This window comes from Elephantulus edwardii, unplaced genomic scaffold (assembly GCF_000299155.1).
Source record: "Elephantulus edwardii isolate Elephantulus edwardi_28Jun2011 unplaced genomic scaffold, EleEdw1.0 scaffold00369, whole genome shotgun sequence".
NCBI lineage: Eukaryota > Metazoa > Chordata > Mammalia > Macroscelidea > Macroscelididae > Elephantulus > Elephantulus edwardii.
Window position 1 is genome coordinate 1025018 of NW_006400119.1, and position 21057 is coordinate 1046074.

Consider the following 21057-nt stretch of genomic DNA (forward strand, 5'->3'; position numbering starts at 1 on the left):
AATGAATGGAATTCCAAAATCACTGTAGATGTTCATTGAAATGAAAAAATAAACAAACTAAATTAAAATTTTTTAAAAAGTGTCTCTTGAATGGAAATAAATAATATTGTAAATTCAGCTAAAAATTTAAAATGTATCAGCTTAAATTGAAAATGTAACTTTTTCACTTTGTAACTTTATAACCCAAACAAGTTGGAGAACAGGTTTGAGGAAAAGTTTAAGAAGCCATTGTCTACCAAGTTCTCCAATTACCAAGGAACTGTGACGATAAAGAATAGCTGTGTGCAAGAAAATAATGTAAACTTTATTCTTACTTTCGTTATCTTTTTGGCTATCGCTAAGCCCCTAATTGTAAAATGGGGTATAAGTATATCATGCTAAGTTCAATAAAATATAACTTAGAACTTAAATCATCAGAACACTTGACTGTGTGTCTTGTGTTCTTTCACCGTCCCTCCGCCGAACTTCCACCCACCTTCGTGTTCCCTCTTCGAGACCCTAGACTCCAGGCTTGCAGCGCCCCCGCCACCCCCCAGTGCAGCAGCCCGCGGCAATTCCCCATTGCAAAAACATGGCAAAAGCCCAGATGTCCAACCACAAATGAATGGCTTACTCACACAATAGAATACTACACAGCGCGCAGGAGCAATGATTTTGTAAATTACTACCTAACTTGGGAGGGACTGGAGAGCATTATGTTGAGTGAACTAACCCAGTCCAACAAGGACAAATACTGTATAAAACCATTATTACAGAATGAGTATAAGTATCCAAGGAGGGAAGGGGAAAAATGAAGGGGTGAGGATGGGTGAGGTGATGGAGTGTTAGTTATACGGTTGCACAATTTGATGGGTGGGTGGGGTGAAGAAAATGGGAAGGCTCTTTTGTGAAAAATAATGTATTCAAACTTTGTAAATAAATCAGTATAATTTTTTTTAAAAAAAGAAGTGAGCCACCAAGCCTCTTTCCCAAGTCATGTACTATGCTTACAAAATTCTCATCATAAAGTGAAGCTGCTGCATCAAGTGGACCATCAACCAGAGGCACAGAAGCTAAGGGGTTAAAGGAGTTATACAAAAAAAGAAATTCATGAATGTCCTAAGTCATAGTGAATGTTCAAGTGGTATTCATGGGTCACCGCCTATCTTATGCAGAGAGTCAAAACCAATGAGAGAGATTTGTTTCAAGAAAATAGCTCATGTGGTTGTTTGGTCTGGCAAGTCCAATATTTGCAGGTAAGGCATCATGCTATAAGCCAAATTGACTTGGTACTTTAAACATCATTGTTGTCATTGTTGTTTATTGCTGTTGAGTTGAGCATGACTCATAGTGACCCAATGAACAAAAGGCCTAAAGCCTTTCTGTATCATCACTTATCAAAGTTTGTAGAATTTCCAGAGGCATGTTGCTTAGGAAGTGGATGCCACTCTTGCTTCCAAACCTGTCTTAAACTGGGAGATCCGTGAAACACTGTCCACCATACATAACTGTCATGGCATTTGACACTCCAATGGCACAAGATTAAGCATCACTCAAACCCCAGGTTACTTCAGTACAGCATATTGACAGAAGAGTGCTGTACCGTTTAGAAGAATGTGCCTCTAAAATATAATAACAACCAACTTTAAATACAAATGTCTTCCCTGAGGTCTTGTTGACTCTAAACAAGTGGCTTAAATAAAAAGCAACAAATATGGTATGTTGTTGTTGTTGATATGTGCTGTTGAGTTGCCTGTGATGTATAGCGACCCTATGTACAGCAGCTCTGAACCATTCCCTGTGCTGAGCCAGGCACACTAATTCTGATACATCAACCCCTACTACCCCAGATACTGTATTAGTCTCATTCAGTGCCTTCCTCTCCTGCGCTGTCCTTCCACCCTTCCAAGAATGATGTCCTTCTCTAAGGACTGCTGTCTCCTGGCCACATGCCCAAAGTATGTGAGGCGTATCTTCAAATTCCTAGTCTCCAAGGAGAGATTTCGTTTCATCCTCGCCAAGACAGACTGATTTGTTTTCTTGGTAATCCATGGTATGTTCAAGACTTTTCTCCAGCACCACATCTAAAAAGCTTCTATTCTTCTTGTATCATCCTTAGTCATTGACCAGTTCTCTGAAGCATGACAAGTAATTGAGAAGAATGTGGCCTGGATTAGGAGCACCTTTGTCTATAGACTAACATCACTGCTTTGAAGCACTCTGGATAGATCCATGACAATAGACTTTCCCAATGCAATTAATCTTTTGATTTCCGTACTGCTGCTGTTAAAAGTGTTGGTTATGGATCCAAGCAAGCTGTAATTGCTAACAATCTCAATCTCTTCTCCATCTATCATGGTGCTGTCAATTGGCCCAGTGGTAAGAAGCTTTGTCTTCTTGATGTTACACTTCAATCCATATTGAAGATTATAGTCCTTGACCTTCTGCAACAAGTGCTTCAGGTCTCCTTCAGTTTCAGCAAGCAAGGTTATGTCATCTGCATATTGTAGGTTGTTGATGAGTCTTCCTCCAATTTTGATGCCACACTCCTCCTCATAAAGCCCTGCTTTTAATCTGTTCTGCATATATATTGAAAAGGTATGGGGACATGATGCATTCCCTGAAGCACTTCTTTTCTGATTTTGAACCACATAGTGTTTCCTTGCTCGATTCTGAGGACTGCTTCTTGGTCCAAATACAGGTTTCACATAAGCACAGTCAAGTGTTCTGGGATTCCCACTTTCCTCAAGGTTACCCACAATTTGTTGTGATCCACACAGTCAAATGCCTTTGTATAGTTAATGAAACACAGATAAACATTCTTCTGATACTCTCTGCTTTTTGCCAAGATCCATTTGATCTTGGCAATAAACTCTAGCACCATGACCTCTTCTAAACCCAGCTTGTCCACCCATTATTAATTTTGCTATTGTACACATTTTAAGCAATATATAATCTCTAAATGAGGATAATTATCAAGTCATACTTAAGGCTAACATGATACAAGTTACATACATACAAACAAAAATATACTAGCCATGTTGACTTACACACACACACACACAGAGACACACACTTACAATAAAACAAATAAGATCCAATAAAAAATAATATCTTCATTTCTGCAACTGGCTGCATGATCAGAGCTGGTATTTAGAACTATCTTCTTCCACAAACTATTTTACATTCCATTTTTTTCCTAGCAACACCTTGACTTTGCCCAATGAGGTAACCCAAACCTTCATTCCTGAAGGGTCTGAGACATCAGTAGTAATCAGTAGTAATGGACCTGCAACTTCAAGTCCTGCTCCAGCCTGATTATATTTATACCACTTCATTTGATGACAGAGTATCACTGCATGCGTCCAACTTTATGACTCTGTATTTCAGACAACACTCAGTTCATGATGGGCAGCTCAAACACCTGATGATTTGGTAACCAAAAACAATTTCACAAAAGGAGATTAGTAATCTTTTGAGAATGGCAGAGCTTTGGTCCAAAATAATCAGGATCTGTTCTGTGTTATTTACCAACAGGGGCTTACCAACCAGCTTGTCTATCTCCATTAACACTACAAGACCACTGGATTACCCAGATAATATGGTTTAAGTGTTAGAGCAGCTTACATGACGTCCTGAATTTACAGCACAGCCTTCGAAGCCCCACCCTAAGTGAGCAAGCTTTTTCAGTCACTTGACAAATATAGTTCAGAGTAGCACACCCAAAAGAGGAATTTTGTTGCTTTCAAAATCTAAAAAGATCCAGCAAGTTTTTTACTTCCCTGTTAGTTGTACGGGAGGCCAGATATAATAACTTATTTTTCACTATGGAAGGAATATGACCCATACCACTGTACCTTTAGAAGTTTCAGTGAAGTGGACAGTGCTTGAATTGTTAACAGGTTAATATTCCACCCTATAGCATACAGATATCTACCTAATAGGTCTAAAGTCATTGATACTTCTTCCTTTCAAGAATAAATCAGTATGAAATCATCAATATAATAATGGACCACTACTGTATTTTGTGGAAAGGAAAAAACAATCAAAAGCTTTTGGACTATAGTATAATAAAGGATTGGAAAGTTGATATACCTCCGGGCTAGCGCAGTAGAAGTCGTTTGCTGATCTTGCAAGCTAGACAAACAGCTTCTGGTTATCCTTTGAAATTAGACTTGAGAGAAAAACACTGACCAGAACAATAGCTACATACTAGTTGCTAGAAAGTATATTCCTTGTATCACCAATTAAAGCACATCTGGAACAATTGTAGTTACTGTCTTGTTAACTATGACCTTCTTTGTTTTTGTACAGACCAAATAGGGAAGTTAAATGGGGATTTAACTTGGTGAGAATTGCATCCTTTAAGACCTTGACAGTGGCTCTAATCTCTGAAATCCCTTCAAGAATATAGCATTGTGTTGGTTTACTACATTCCAAGGTAGGAACAGTTCTAATGACTCCCATTTGGCTTTTCCAGCCCTTATGTTTCACATCAGGTAGTCAATACATGCATTCTGTCATTTGGCAAGTGTGTCTGTCCAGTTATGCATTCTGCAAATAGAGAAGTCACTACAGAATGAGTTCAGGAACCCATTTGACCCACTGTGAGGTAGACATGAGCTAAACCTCCCTTTGTAACCTGATCTCTACATGCCCCTACAGTCACTAGTAGGCCACAATGACATTTTGGGACTCCTGAAATTAGTGTCAAGTAAAAAATCAATATCCACTGTTACAAAAACGGGATGGTTATGGTGGCAGGGATGGAAAGAGTAGGAAAGCAATGGACAGATAACACTCTATTGGAATAGGTCACTCTGAAAGGAATGGACCATTAGACATTATGTGTATTACAATCTTAAACAGAACAAGCATTATAGATTGTATGAGGAAGTAGGGAGGAAAATGTGTATAAATCAATAAATGAAAAAGCAATTTCTTCTAAATGTTTATTAAAACCACCATTTTAAAAAGAGAAGCAAAGAAAACAAACAGTGACAACAAAAACCCAATATCCATTAATTATCAACAATTCTGATTCTTTATCTTTCCCCAATGAACAATCATTCTAGCTTTAGGTACCTTTGGGGGCAAAGTAGAAAAAAGACTAAGAGGATAGTTTGGAGAAGGGCGCTTTCGTGACTTAATAGCAAGGAGGTGCCCTGCAGATCAAAAGTATCAGCTGCTCCAGGGGAGAAAGAAGGCAGTCTCCTTCTATGTGATTTATCCCTCTGAAAACCCACTGATGGGACAGCTATGAGTTGATTCTAACTCAAAGATACATAACAACAACAGCAACATAAATTTTGGTAGTAAAGGAACCTGATTCTCCTTCATTCTGGGAGTTCAGGATCGGTCAGCTGGATCCAGTCAGAGAATTAATTGAGAGGTCATGACTCTATTCTGATTACTTGAGCTCGAATGACATTCTCCTGACCTAGTTCTACCACTTATACATATCATGTGAATATTTAGCAGACTTTACATCTATCTCACTTCTAGGGATACCATTCTTAAGTAGCCAACCTACATCATGTTGTTGTTGATGTTGTTGTGTGCTATTGAGTTAGAACCAACCCCCAGTCCACCCTCCAGCAGGTTTTCTGAGGCAGTTAATAGCACAGGAGATTGCCCATCCTTCTCCTGCCAAGCTTGTGGATTAAAACTGAAGGCCTCCGCGATTGCAGCACAGTTTCTTACCATTAGGCCATCAGAGATTCCTAACTGACATTATAAGCTCATAAAAGTCAGAGTTCTCTGATTACTGCTTGGACTCTGTTATGCCTAACTTGTCTTGATTGATTAAGTGCCACTAGAAGGCCCCAACCACCACCAGGTTACATCAGCCCATTGTAATGACATGTCTTAATTCAGTTAAGGCAGGTCTCATGGTCAAATCTGACTTACATAAATATACACAATCACAGGAATGTTAAAGGATGCTGGAGCGGCCTTCAAAAATGTGTTCTTCAATATTGTGATAAAAGTGCATCCTCTGGGCACTTACTGGCAGAGTTAGAGAGATTTGTAACACTTTCTCAAGTATGGCAGAGGCCAAAGTGCTGAGGGCAGTGAGAGATGGGCCTCAGCTATAAGCTTAGCTATAAGTACAGTGAAGAAGAAGTTGTCCCTACTATAATCTGAGTGGTTTCTGATCCCAAATTATAACCCCTTACTTTCCTACTAAGAATCATGATAGATGGAGAAAAGATCGAAACTATCAACAACTTCATCTTATTTGGATCCACAATCAACACCCTTGGCACCAGTGGTCAGATGCATTGCACTGGGAAAGTCTGCAGTTAGGGACCTCTCCAAATTATTGAAGAGTAATGATGTCAGTTTAAGGACTAAGGTACATCTGATTCTGGCCATGGTCTTTCCAATCACTGAGAGCTAGACAACGAATAAGCATGACAGAAGATGAATTGATGCTTTTGAGCTGTGGTGTTGGAGAAGAGCACTGAGCATCCCATGGACTGCCAAAAGAACAAAGAAATATGTCCTGGAGAAAGTGCAGCCAGAATGCTCTTTGGAGGCAAGAATAATGAGGCTTTGTTTCACACATTTCGGGCATGTTGCTAGGAGGGGCTATTCCTTGGAAAGGGACATGACGATTGGAAAGGCAAAGGACTGGCAAAAAAGGAGAGAAAGACCTTCCACCAGGTATATTGACACTGCCGCAGTGGGCTCTACTGTGTCAGGAAGTATGAGGATGGCACAGGATAGGACAAAGTTCAGATCTGTTGTTCATAGGGTCACCATGTATCATACTCGACTCAATGACACCTAAAAACAACTTTCCTACTATACCTTACCTCCAATGTCTTATACTTTAGATTGGGTTCTCTAGAAAAGCAAAACTAGTGTAGAGAGAAAAATAGAGAGACGTTTATCTCAAGGAAATGACTCATGCTGTTGTAGAAGCTAGAAAATCACAAATCCATGGGTCAGTCTACAGCCATACCACCCTGAATATGTCCAATCTCATCTAATCTCAGAAGCTAAGAAAGAAATACTTGTCTTGAATAGTAGTTGGATTTGGATATCAAGTCCATGGGTCAGGCATCAGACTGGAGGCTTCCTTAAGTAGCTTCAAAGGTTGATGAACTGAAGCAAGTGAGATGGCATATAGGCTGCAGAGACCAACGAACTCAAGATCAAGAGGTAATATTGCAGGCCACTGATTCAAGCTCCATGAATTGGAAGATAAAGTATCATGAGATGAATGTTGGATCAAGAGCAAGGAGAAGCCAGTAAGGTTTTCCAGAATGTCCATAGCTACTGGAACAAGTCATATACCTGAGGAAACTTCTATTACAACTTTTTGGTTGAGCACATCAAATGACACTATGATTGATCATATCAGACTATATATCACAAAGCAAAGGATAACTACATTATTACATAACTGCCAAACCACATGGCATAAAGGCCCAGCCACTAAGAATCATGGCCTAGCTAAGTGGATGTTGTTGTTGTTGTTAAGTACCATCGAGTCGCAGGCGACTCATAGTGACCCTATAAAGGAGAGCAGCCTTAATCACCACACATCCCTAAGTGAGCTAAATCACTCATTGTCCCATGCTCAAGTATGTATTCAACAAAGTGATTAAATTAATATATTGAATTGATGATTTGCAATCCTGATATTGAGACTAGAAAACCCAGAATAAAGAAAGGAATCTCAGGGAAAAGTACTTGTAGAAATATGGGTAAATTTATATTTCTGTTTGTTTTGTATTAAATACCACTCCAGTTCACAAGAAAGTCCTTTATACACATGATATTTTAAAATAAGAAGAAAAACATTTTAAAAATCATGGTAATAATAGTAGCTTACCCACAACTCGTTCCATTCGTCACATTCTGGTTGAGGGAGTTGTTGACCCACACTATGGTGTTATTTACACATTCTTTTCCAGGGATCTTGAGTTCTTGTAATTCATTGTCATAGTTAATAAAAACATCTGTCATTGAGCCAAAAACGAGTATCATGACTGGCTGGGCCACTCCATGTAAAAATGCACAGAAACTTCCCACAAACATCAGCCAGATTTCAGTCGATGAAGAAAATCGAAACTTGAAAAATAAAGGATTCAAAAATCATCTATGGGTGAAAAGCAGGAGAAGTAGGAGGACTATTTACTTTAAGTACTATGTTTGATAAAGGGTATCCAACAATACATTTTTGGGGAAATCATCTTGATTGAACAGTAAAGGTCACACAAATGTAATAGAAATTAATTATATACTCATTATTTAAAATATTAGACTTCTGTATTATTAAGAGTTCTGGTGGCATACTCCAGAGTATGCTATACTGCTAACCACAAGGCCATGTGTCTCTAGCTGCTTGAATCCACCAGCAAAAGATAGGCAGTCTCATTCCATTAAGATTTATCACTGTAGATACCTGATAGAATGAGACCAAGAGTCAGTCAGAACTGACTCTCATAAGGCAAAGAGTTGATTCCATGAGAACTGATTGCTATGGTTGTAGTTCTTCTTGTTGAGTACCATCGAGTCATAGTTGACCCGCCAGTGGGTTTTCAGAGGCAGTTAACTGAGTGAGAGGAGAGTGCCCATCTTTCTCCCACAAAGCAGCTGGCGGATTTGAACAAGATGCCTTTGAGTTAGCAGAACAAGTCCTTACCACTAGACCACCAGATTCATGGTGACTCCTGTGCTCCTGTGTGTGTCAGGGAGGAACTTTCTTCTCTTTATTGTTTTTAGTGGCCAATTCTTTTTTGGAGGTAGATAGCTTAGTTTTTCTTCTGAAACATCTTTAGATTGATTTGAACCTTTGGCCTTTCAGTTAGCAGTTAAGTACAATTTATACCACCCAGAGACTCCCTCAATTATTAGTTCACTCCATTTTTTTTTGTCCTAGTCTCTAAACTTATTCTCTTTACCATAAGAAGTAACGGTATCTTTCGGTTATTCACTCATAACTTAAAGGGTAAATAATCACAATTATGATGCTACCACTAATTGGATATGCTGTATAAGGAATTCAACAGTACATTAAATCATGCTCAGAGAACCGACAATAGCAATGGAGAGCTCCTATTTGTTTATAAATATATCCTCAGCAAAAGGGGGGAGGAATATTTCTACCATGGAATCTCTCAACAGTTGGCATAAGAATACATACACATGACATGGTTAGGGTTATGATTTTTCTCATTGAAATGATAATTTGAGACTTAGTGATTCTTTTCCAAAACATTTTTCTGATCCACCGTAGAGGAGTCTCATGCTTAATCAGCAACATAGTTCTAACCATTATTTAACATGTTATCACACAGGCAGAAAAGAAAAAGATTGTGACTAAAAACGTAATCACATAGGTCAATATGACTAAACAGCACTCCCTTCCTGATCTGAACAAGTCAGAGTTGCAAAATCAGTGTCATAAATCAACAACCTCAGTGCAGTATGCCTGATGCAGTTCTATTACCAATTGGAAGAAGCCAACGTGGACTCCATCATCTTTCTTCTCATCCTGTAACCTGAGAAGATAAAAAATGAGGTATTTAAGGACAGTCCTTTCTAGAACAATGTGTTTTCCCTAGGAAGTTATTTTGTGAGTCATTCTTTAGCACAGAAGAAAATTCCCACTGATTTAGGTGTAGGCTCAATTGTAGAATTCTTATCTTTCATGAAGAAGTCAAGGGTTTATTTCTCAGGTAATAATACAGCTAATGTACAACTGCCACTTACTTCTCGTTGAATTTTGTGTGTTGAGATAGATCACACTGAACAGGTTTCAGATGAGCTTCCAGATAAAGGCAGACTAGGAATAAATGCCTTGTGATCTACATGAAAATCAACCCATGAAAATTCCATAGAATACAATGGTCAGATCCACAAGCAATCATGGGAATGGCACACGATGAAGAATTGTTTGTGTTCCATTGTGCAAGGGCTGATCGGGTGGCCAGGTGACCAGACTGGTGAGATTATCATTTATCTCATGTTCAATAAAGGTGAAACTTTCTTAGTGAAAATGACAAACAAGTTGTACTTCCAATGTACTAACAAATAACTGTCTGACCTCAGCCAAGACTTTTGATCTGTTTATTCCTAAATTTCCTTGTGGATAAATTGAAGAGGTTAAACATGCTGACCTTTACACTTCCTTCCAGCATTTAAAAATTTTACAGCTACATGAAGTGGTCTTGATACTAAGAATACTTGAACAAATTCCCATACTTCTGATAAAATTCTATTTCTTTGATATTTCTTGTTCATTCCATTTCCCAGAAGGCCCTGTGTAATCCTTCCTTAACCTGTTCAACTCCTCCAGAGAACTTCACTTCACATGAGTCACTCTGTCTGTGGACACACCCTGGACCAACCATCACCAGGAACTTCATTGATTGATACTCTGGGACTGCCTATGTATTGCATGTTCTCATTCCTTTTTACTTCTGCACCTATTTGTCTTCCTTGAGACCTACAGTTTCTATACCTTTTCATTTACAAACAGTTACCAAGATTTTTTTTTTCTTCTTTACCCTTCCCAGTGTTCACCAATTTGGAACACACTCTGTTGTCCTCAATCCCTTTCATCATATTTATCCATGGAAATTCCTTCTCTGAATTCATTCAACCATTTTCTTTCCCCTTCCCCTCTGCTTAGGCTGCTGAGTCTGATGGAAAAACCCTCACCACCCGCGAACTGATACCACACGTGCCATGTTTGTCCTCAAATGCTGCAAACTCCACTTTGAAATCAAGAGCAGAATCCTTATTAAAATGTCCAAGGCCCCCCTCAGTCTGACTCAATTAGCTCTCTTGTCTTATCTCCAACTAACTACTCTACTCCTTGTTCTCAACATTCCGTTGACCTGGCCTCTTTGCTGATCTTTATATACTTATTTATGCACTTGTTATTTCCTCCCCCACGAATGCTCCTTTTTCAGATGCCAAAGGGCTGGTTCCTTCTCTGGTTTCAAATTTTTGTGCAAAAGTCACCTTCTCACTGGAATCCTTCCAGGCTTCAAAATGTCAACACTTGTCATGTTTTATGTATTTGTTTTCTTTTTTGATTCTTTTTCAAACTTTTTATTGTTTTGGTAGAAGTTTACAGAGAAATTTGGTTTTCCATTCAAATAATTCAAAACAGTTTAGGAATGATTAATGAAAAGCAACAGATTTGCAGATTCTAAAACTAAAAAAAAATGTGGTGTTTTATTTTTTTAACTTTTTTTAAAATACAAGAAATTCTTGTTGCATTTTGATCCATGACATTCACTGCAATCCTCGTGATCTCACTTTGTCACCAGGTGACAAATGGAGCACATCCTTCTTTCCTATCTCTTCTTGCCTTCTCTGTTGTATTCCTGGGCAAATGCTGTTCTTTAATGGTGCATAGTTGGTTGTTCTAGGGATTGCCTACCTAGTTCACATTATCACTCACTCTATAGACCTGTCTATTGTTTGGTTTGAGCTCTGTGAGCCTAGTCTTTAGGGAGTTGCCCTGTTAAACAAAAGGTCTTACTTCTGGTGGTTTGAATTCACCAGTGGCTCCACAGGAGAAAAGTGGGCAATCTCCTCCAGTGACATTCTCACAAACCCTTTAGAGAGTTAATTATGAGTAGATTCTAATTTGATAGCAAGGAGTTTTGAGTCTGAGTTTAATTATTTGCCTGAAAGTTGCCCATGGGAGTATCTTAAAGAGTTGAGTGCTACAGTCTCAAGAGTTCCACCTGTCTGTCAAACTCCTAAGCCTGGCATGATTCTGATTTGAGTTCTGTGTTTTACTCCCAGTTTATTCAGGAAGCTACAGAGTGTTTTCTTTCTGAGTAGTTAGCAGCAGTAGCTGGGCACCACGTAGTTCTAGTCTTGGGACTGCGGTGGTTGGAGTCCATGGGGTCCGTTAGTCTTTAGGACTGAATGTTTCCATGTGTATTTTGTTGCTGTCCCTTTTTTCTCTTATCAGGCAGAGACCAGTAGTTGCACCTTATTTGGCCTCTCACAAGCTGTTAAGATGCTGGTTGCTTCTTATCAAAATGGGTTGTAGAATATTATCTTTGTGTACTATGCTAACTGACTTTGATGTAGCCCAAGACTAAAGTTCTGAATCTCTAGACCCATATTACCAAGCTATTTGATTATGACTGAGAAGTTTTAGAACTTTGTCTTTGTTTGCTCTATTATATTCTTAGATTTGTTCACAGCACATATAAAAATATCATGTCTCTGTTTTCATGTTTAGTTTTGCTTCTTAGAAGAAAGCTTGTAAATCTACTTCTATAACATTATAGCCATTGAAAACTGTGTAAATTCCATTCCCTTTTGAAAGACAAGGCAACTTTGGATACTTAGTCAGTGCTACCACTCCAAAGGTGGACAGTTTGAACCCACCAGCTTCTCTGAGGGAGAGAGATAAACAATCACTTCCCGTGCAATTTACAGACTCTGAAAATTTGCTGGAAAATCAACTCTGAGTCAGTTTTTACTCAACAGCAGTGAGTTAGACTACTGGAGAATTTTTTTAATTAACTTTGGAATACATGGGATCAATATGTGTAGAAATCAACTCAGTGGAAAATAACTTTATCATAACTTGTTACCATTGACCAGATTACAACCCTTACGACCCTATAGGACAGAGTAGAACTGTCCCAGAGGATTTGCAAGACTGTAAATATTTTGGCATCAGATTTCCATATCTTTCTATTTCATAAATGGGTTTGACCCATTCACATTGTAGTTGAGTGCCTAAACACTACAGCAGTAGGGATGTTGGGTTTACCATACTGTAAAAATAAAAAAAGTTCACTTATGGTGCTTCTTAAGTCTCTTTTATTAAAGTGTACGCTCCTCTGGGGCAAACATTTCTTGCCTATTTTGTACTCTTCTATAGCCTCAATACCTATAATAGCATCTGGCACCTAGTAGGTAGGCACACATTAATTGAATGAATAAATTAATAAACTTAAAACTCTTCACATGACTTCATTACAGATTCCTCTCATTACCTTTAACAACTCAACTTTGTCATACCTGTACAATGATCATCTCATTCTGTGTTACTTTATCTACCAGGAGATAGATTCATCAAAGGAGCTCACGCACTTTACTTCCTACTCATCCTCTTCTTGTCATTCATCTGCATCCACACCCATTTTCATCTTTCCCTTCTAAGCTCCGGCTGACCTACCACACCTACTCCAAAACTAGCCTCACCACACCTAGCTCCTCCCTCTTCCATGAACTATTTACAATTTTATAAATATCTTCAACCTCTCCCTTACTGCCACCTCCATTTCTGAAATTCGCTTGGTACCTCCCTCTCTCTTCTGAATTAGATCCCATTTAAGCCTGACCTCATGCCAACATGTAATTAACAGGCATTTGTTTTACATCAGAAGCAAAACTAAGAAATGAAGCTCTTAAATAAAAGAGTTAATAATCTATTGTTTAAGATATTTTACCTTTTTAAAAGTTAATAATCACTAAGTTAAAAAATTAATAATAATAATACAGTCATTTTCTTGTTCTTGTGAACCATCGAGCCAGAACCGACCCATAACTAACCCTTCAATGGATTTTCAGAGGCAGTAAATCACATGGGAGGAGATTGCCTAATTTTCTCCCATGGAGCACCTGGTGGATTCAAACGATATATCTTTGGGCTGGCAGTGCAAAGAAAGACTCATCAACAACCTGCATTATGCAGCTGACACAGTCTTGCTTACTGAAAGTGAGGAGGACCTGAAACGTTTGCTGCAGAAGATTGCCTTCAGTGTGGATTGAATCTCAACATCAAGAAAACTAAAGTTCTTACTACTGGGCCAATAGGCAACATCATAGTAGACAAAGAAAGGATTAAAATTTGTTTTTATTGATATTTTAACAAAAGTTTACAGAAAACTTGGATTTCCATTTATTGATTGATGTACATAATAATAATGTCCTCTGGGGTCATCCATTTTGTATAATATTTCATGGGTTCCTTGTTTTCCAGTGTTGCATAGTATTCCATTGTGTGAATATACCACAGCTTCTCTATACATTCATTTGTTGATGGGCACTTCAGTTGTATCCTTCTTTTTGCTATTATGAACAAAGCAGCAAAAAACATGAGTGTGCATGTATCTGCTTTGGTGGCAGTTATGGTTACTTTAGGGTATATTCCCAGTAGTGCAATTGCTGGGTCAAATGTATTTCTATTTCTAACTTCTTGAGAATGTGCCATACTGCCTTAAAGAGTAGTTGCACCATTTTACACTCCCACCAACAGTGAATAAGGGTTCTGATTGCTCACAACTTTGCCAGCATTTGTTGTTTGCTGCTCTGTTAAACTTTGCTGTTGTTACTGGGGTGAGATAATATCTCATAGTTGTTTTGATTTGCATCTCTCTTAGAGCTAGGGATTTTGAACATTTCTTCATATGTTTTTGTTCACCATCCAAATGTTTTCTTTGGCAAAGTATCTGTTCATATCCTGTGCCCATTTTGCAGTTGGGCTGTTTACCTTTATCTTGTTGTGGTGCTCAAGTATTCTATAAATTCTAGATATAAGTTCCTTATCAGACATGTAATTACCAAATATTTTCCCCAGTCTATGGCTTTACTTTTAACCCTGTTGGAAATTTTTTTGATGTGCATAGGGATTTGATTCTTAGAAGATCCCATTCATCTGTTTCGTTCTCTCCTAGTTGTAGGTTTTTCAGGATTCTTGGGAACTATTTATGTTGTAGATTACAGCTTCTAGAGTTGTCCTAAATTTTTCTCTGATGACGTTTATCATCCTTGGTTTTAGTCCTAGGTCCTTGATCCACTTTGGGTTAGATTTTGTGTATGGTGTGCGGTGTGGGTCTTGCTTGAGTTTTCTACAGATAGTTTTCCAATTTTGCCAACACCATTTGTTAAAGAGGATTTTGTTTCCCCACTTAACTGATTTAATCTTCTTGTCAAAAATCACTTGGCCATAGGTAGATGAGCTGATTTCTGGATTCTCGATTCTATTCCATTGATCTATGTGTCTGTCACTGTACTGGTACCACACTGTCTAGACCACCCATGGCTGTGTAGTAGCATTTGAGATCAGAGAGTGAGATGCTTCCTACTTTGTTCCCCTTTCCCAGGAGTGCTTTGTCTATTCGGGATCTCTTTCCATTCCAGATGAAATTGGAAATTGCCTTTTCCATCTCATTGAAGAATGGATTTGGGATTGCAATGAATTTGTAAATTGCCTTTGATAGTATTGTCATTTACACAGTATTGAGTCTTCCTATCTAAGAGCATGGTATATTCTTCCATTTCTCCAGGTCTCTTTTTGTTTCTTATAGTAATATTTTGTAATTTTCTTTGACTAGGTCTTTTGTGTTTCTAGTTACATTTACTCCCAAATATTTAATCTTGTAATTAGCTATTGTGATGGGTATTGTTTTTCTTAGCTGCAGTTCTGTATTCTCTCTGTCACTGTAGAGAAATCCAACTGATTTTTGTATATTGATCTTACTTGGATCCATAATCAACATCCTTGGTATTAGCAGTCAGATGATCAGGAGACATATTGCTTTGGACAAGTGCACTCTTAGGAACCTCTCCAAAATACTGGAGAGCAATGATATCAGTTTGAAGACTAAGGTGTACCTGAATCAGTCCATTGTCTTTTCAAATACTTGCTATGTTTCTGAGAACTGGACAATGAATAAAGATAACAGAAGAATAATTGATATTTTTGAGTTTTGGTTTTGGAAAAGAGTACTGAATAGCCCATGAAATGCCAAAAGAATGCACAGCTATGTCTTTGAAAGGGTGTGATTAGATTGCCCCTTGGAAGCTTAGACATGCTGCTGAGAGAGGCCATTCTTTGCAAAGGCATATCGTGCTTGGGAAGGTGGAGGGTTGGTGAAAGACAGGAATACCTTCAATGAGCTGGACTGACACAGTGACTGCAGCAATAAGTTCAAGTGTGTCAGAGATGATGAGGATGGCAAAGGATAGGACAGAATTCAAGTCTGTTGTTCATAGGGTCTCTACAAATCATGCTTGACTAAATGGTACTTAGAAACCACAAGTCATCAAAGTTATTCCAATAAGTGATAATTAATAATTTGATTAATTAATTAAAGATCAACTGCATTAGGAAAATCTTCTGTCAGGGACGCCTCAGAGTGCTGAAGAGCAATGAAGTCAGTCTAGAGACTAACGTGCTCCTGATCCTAGCCATGATTTTTGCAATTGTTTGCTATGCGTCAGAGAGCTGGACAATGAGTAAGGATGACAGAAGAATAATTGATGTTTTCGAGTTGTGGTGCTGGAGAAGAGTCTTGAACATATCATGGACAGCCAAGAGAGAAAATAAGCCTGCCTTAGAGACGATGAAGCCAAGTTGCCCTTTGAAGGCAAGGATTTTGAAGCTCTCTCTCACATACTTTGGAATGTTTTCTAGAAGGCCCAGTCCTTGAAGAAGGACATCATGTTTGGAAGAGTGGAGGAATAACGCAGAAGAAGAAGACCGTGGACGAGCAAAATTGACACGGTGACTAGTACAATGGGGCAGTTTTATCCGAGACAGTAAGATTGGCTCAGGACAGAGCAAGGTACAGAGAGCTATTGTGCATAGGGCAGCTATAAATCACAGATGACTTGACAGCATATAACAACAACCATTTTCTAAGGATATTATATAGTTATTCTATAAAATATGCTTGCATTGTTAAAATATTCAACTACTTACCTTGCTTTCTTATTGTTGTTATCTGTCAGAATAGAAACAATTCATAAAGTAGTTAGTAATAACAAAATGCAAGATAGTCATTATTAGTTATGCTTTCTCCAAAAACAGTCTTATAAGAAATGTTTATTTATGAAATGCTACAACATGGTTATTTGCTTTTTCCTGTCTTTTGGTGTTTCTGTCTTTCTCCATAGTATAGAAGGCACACTTTTGGGCCAGGACGGCTTCCTCAACTATGTTTCTTAACTACTCTAACATGTGAAATATTTGTACCTTCTAAATATAAAATGAAGACCAATATTTCCAACTTAGTCAAGAAATCTGATTTTTCATAACCACAAATATTCATTGCTTTGTTTTTTATAAACTTCAGTATTTACCTATTTAAAATGTAGACCAAAAATATCATTGACTAGGCAAAAATATCTACTTGTCACTTCCATACTAGTTGCTGTGCACTGCAGGGTTGGAACTGACTCATAGCTGACCCTCCAACAGGTTAAGAGGCATTACAGTGCATAGAAATTGCTTGCCCATCATTCTTCCATGGAGAAGCTGGTGGATTCAAATGACATACTTTTGCATTGGCAGTGTAATTCCCTACCACTAAGCCACCAGAACCCCATAAACAGTAGAAACTACAAAATTTAACAATATATTGTCAATGCTCGTGCAGGTTACAGTAGAGTTAGAGGCAGAAGGTAGAAGTAAAGGTTGAGGGTTATGAGTATAAGGAATTTACGGAGGGCAGATCCCCTTAAGATGCTTACATCATCCATCATCACTGGTAAATCTTGATTCCTCTGGCATTTAAACTTACAACATGAGGTAAGAGTAAAGAAGCATTACACTATAGATCGAGTCCTTGATTTGTATAGTTAGCATATCTGGCTGCTAACCAAAAGTTGATGGTTAAGTCCACCAATTAGGAAGAAAGGCTTAGTGATCAACTTCCAGAAAACTCTATGGACTCAGTTCTATTACGACACAGATGGGGTCACCTGGGGTCAGAATTAACTTAATGACAACTGATTTTATATAGGGCAGATAGACGTTAATTAACTTAGGAATCGGATTGGATTCAAATTATGACTTCATTATTAGATATCTGATTTTCATTAACTTTTTTCTTTTTATTTTAACCTATCTGAATTTCTTTTATTTGTAAAGTGGTGTTTGTTGCTGTTTTTGTTGTAATCATATTGCTTATTTGTAACCATGTTGTTGTTTCTGTTAGATGCCATCATAAAAATGAGAATTTAGAATCATCTGTATTTACTACATGCTAAGTACTTGAATGTAACTCACTGTCTTTAAGTCAGTTACAATTTATAGTGACCCTTCACCAGGTTTATGAAGCTATCAATTGCAATAGGAGGAGACAGACCATCTTTTCTCCCCAACAGGCCCTGATGGATTTGAACCACTAGAGAAACACGGACTTCGGGTTAGCTGTGAACACACCACCAGACCCTCAGCCAATTGGCCTTGTTGTCAGGTACTGTCAAGTCAACTATGACTCAGCAACCCTATGAAAAACAGATCAAAACCTTGCTCTATCGTGTGCCAATTAGTAATGCCATTTATCTCATTCCAGGCTACAGAACTTGGCGTAGTTCCTCTTGGGAGCTATGACTCATAAAAAATTGTGCTGTCACCAAGGTCAGAAACCACAACCTATGACTCAAGTTAATGCTACTAGCCAGTGCTGAAACAACCTGATTCCACACAGGAAAAGGATGTATATAGGCCTCACTTCAGTTTTTACTCACCCACCTTTGTGCATTATCTAGTACTTTCAAGTATTCCATCACATGAATTCTCAGGAGAACAACAGAGTGTGTATAAAAATCACGTCTATATTGATGCTTAAAATACAAAACCTTACTGACTCATTCTACGTCTGTTCTCACTTCTCTTTGCATAAGATCCAAAGAACAGAACCACTTACATGACCCATCTGACTCAAAAGCATGGTTGTCCTCTCCAAATTTCTTTATACTCTGAAGAACCACTGAGTCAGACATAATAATTGTAATTTGTAGCGTCAACCTGCAAAACAACAATAACAAAAAAACATTGTCATTCTTGCTTTTCCTCTTTTTTAAGCAAACTACACCAAAAAGGGAACAATCTGGTTCAAGAAATAGCCTTCATCAACTGAGTTCAGATAAAAGTGGATTTTTAATTGGTTCATTAGTTGTTGTTGGCCTGGTTCAAACTGTTTTTTTGTCAAACATTCTTCTAGGTGATATAGCACTGGTCTGTGCATTGCTGTACAGAGGTAACTCATGGTTGCTGTGATGCTAACCACTGTGACACTGATGTGTCAAATGCGATAATGGTTACCCATGGTGGACAGTGTTTGGTGGAGCTTCCCGATTAAACAGGCTTGGAAGCAGGAGTGGCATCCACTTACAAAATGGCTTGCCTCTGGAAACTCTATGAACAGTGCTTAGGCCTTTCGTTCATAGGGTCGCTATGAGTCATCTACAACATGACGACACCTAACAACAACAACAACAATTAGTTTTGTTGTTGTTAAGTGTTGTAGAGTCATAGACAACCCATAGCGACCCTATAAAGTCTTGAAAACAGTCCATGAAATACTCTAGTTTTTTTTAAAAAGGAAAAATTTCAATCACCAATACTGGTTTTCTCTGGTTGTTGGAAGGATGTTTTCTATTATGCTTTTTGCTTATCAGTGTGTTGGTTTTTTTTTTCTTATCAGTGTTTTAATGCTTACATCTTTATTGAACAAAGATAAAATAATGAGATGTGTATAATCAGCCAATGACTGTCTTAGGTCAATGTACCTGAGATGTGGACTCCAACAACACCGAAATACTGATGTCCATCTCCAGTGTTCTATTTGAAGTGCAAACCCAGCGTCCGGGATAGAAGTTCAGTTATAAATCAAGTACAAATGTCTTTTATGTTTAGTCATTTTAACAGTGGAAAAAGCAGTCTGTTAAGAGTGTAAGAATGGAGTTCTAACAGAGTTTATGTTCATTTTTTTGTTTGCTCAAAACACACAATTAAAGATATAGTTGAAAGATTATAGATTGATAGAGAGAGAGAGAGATTTTCATATATAAGACTTAACGGCAAGACACTGTGCTGCAATCTCAAAGGCAAAGAGTTTGAGGCCACCAGCTGCTCTGCAGGAGAAGGATAGGCAATCTCCTTTCATGCGTGTCTCTGAAAACCCATCAAAGGGTCAACTAGGTTCAGTTCTCTCTCTACGGTATACAACAACAATATACATATAGTTGCTGATTAACTGGGAGAGTGAGCCCAGCCAACTTTGAGTCCATATGTTCTATGTGGGTAAAAAATTAACTTGGTTAATCATGTATTAGAGATCGATTCTCTGGTCAATAATTTTATTATACCTTTAAAAACAACCAATGCTATTTTTTTCCCTTTGGCGATTAAGTACAATTAGAACACTCTTTGATAGAATCTTTGTTGTTAGATGCTGTCAAGTAGATGAGCCTGTGTTCAACAAAGCAAAACACTGCCCAGTACTGTGTATACTTGCAATTATTGCTGTTGTTTCAACCACTGTGTCAGTCTCTCTTTCTTTTTTTGTTTCACTAACCCTCCGCTATGAGTCGCAAACGACTCGATGGCACATAATAACGACAACAACAACCCTCTGCTTTACAAAGCATGAGGTCTTTCTCCAGGGTCTGATCTGTCCTGGTAACATGTCTAAATATAAGAGACGAAGTCTCCCATCCTTATGTATAAGAAGCATTCTGGCGGTACTTGTTCCAGCAGAATTTCTGAGTAATGTAAACTTTTGTACTTTAATCAGTACCTTACAGAGTAGCTCCTTAGCAGAATCATTATTCATTTTAATACTATCTGTGTTACTTTAGTGAGGTAGTAGAGCACTAACACATACTGTGTGTTTGTTTTATCTATATACAGGGGATTTTTCTGAAGAAAGCCATGTTATCTTGTTCATTAGCACTATTATGCAAACAAGTTGCTGGGTAACAATTTGACTCCATGGGAGAAGCCTTGCAATAATACTACATTCATTGCATAAGTAAGATCTAGCTATCCAGTGAAGGCTGAAGAAAAAGTGTGTTAATTTATAAAACTGACATTCTGTGAAGCAGAACATTATTTTTTTCCTATAGTTGAAATATATTGGAAAAATAATTGAGAAAATGTACCATGAACCTAATTTAAGGAGATTTTTAATATCTCATTTGCAAAAGGACCATCTTTTGTTTAAGCATCTGTTGGAATAATTTCCTCTGCCATCATCTTATTTATTAATTAGGTATACTCCTGTACAACTGTCATTTGAATTATGTGGATTTTAAATTAGATTTTTATTTAAGCGCCAGCCC

At 38.0% G+C, this 21057-nt stretch overlaps 1 protein-coding gene across 2 annotated transcripts in view; it reads right to left on the reverse strand.

The window, feature by feature from the left end:
- The window catches only part of ABCB11 (ATP-binding cassette, sub-family B (MDR/TAP), member 11), a 155665-nt gene extending 136951 nt beyond the window's left edge, over positions 1-18714 (reverse strand). For both annotated transcript variants that reach the window (XM_006902109.1, XM_006902110.1), the window contains exons 1-4: positions 18639-18714; positions 16688-16709; positions 9446-9497; positions 7826-8064 (exon numbers count right to left, since the gene is read on the reverse strand). In XM_006902109.1, the coding sequence (XP_006902171.1) occupies positions 7826-8064; positions 9446-9497; positions 16688-16709; positions 18639-18714 (389 nt within the window). The remainder of the gene's footprint in view (positions 1-7825; positions 8065-9445; positions 9498-16687; positions 16710-18638) is intronic.
- Between the last annotated feature and the right edge of the window lie 2343 nt (positions 18715-21057).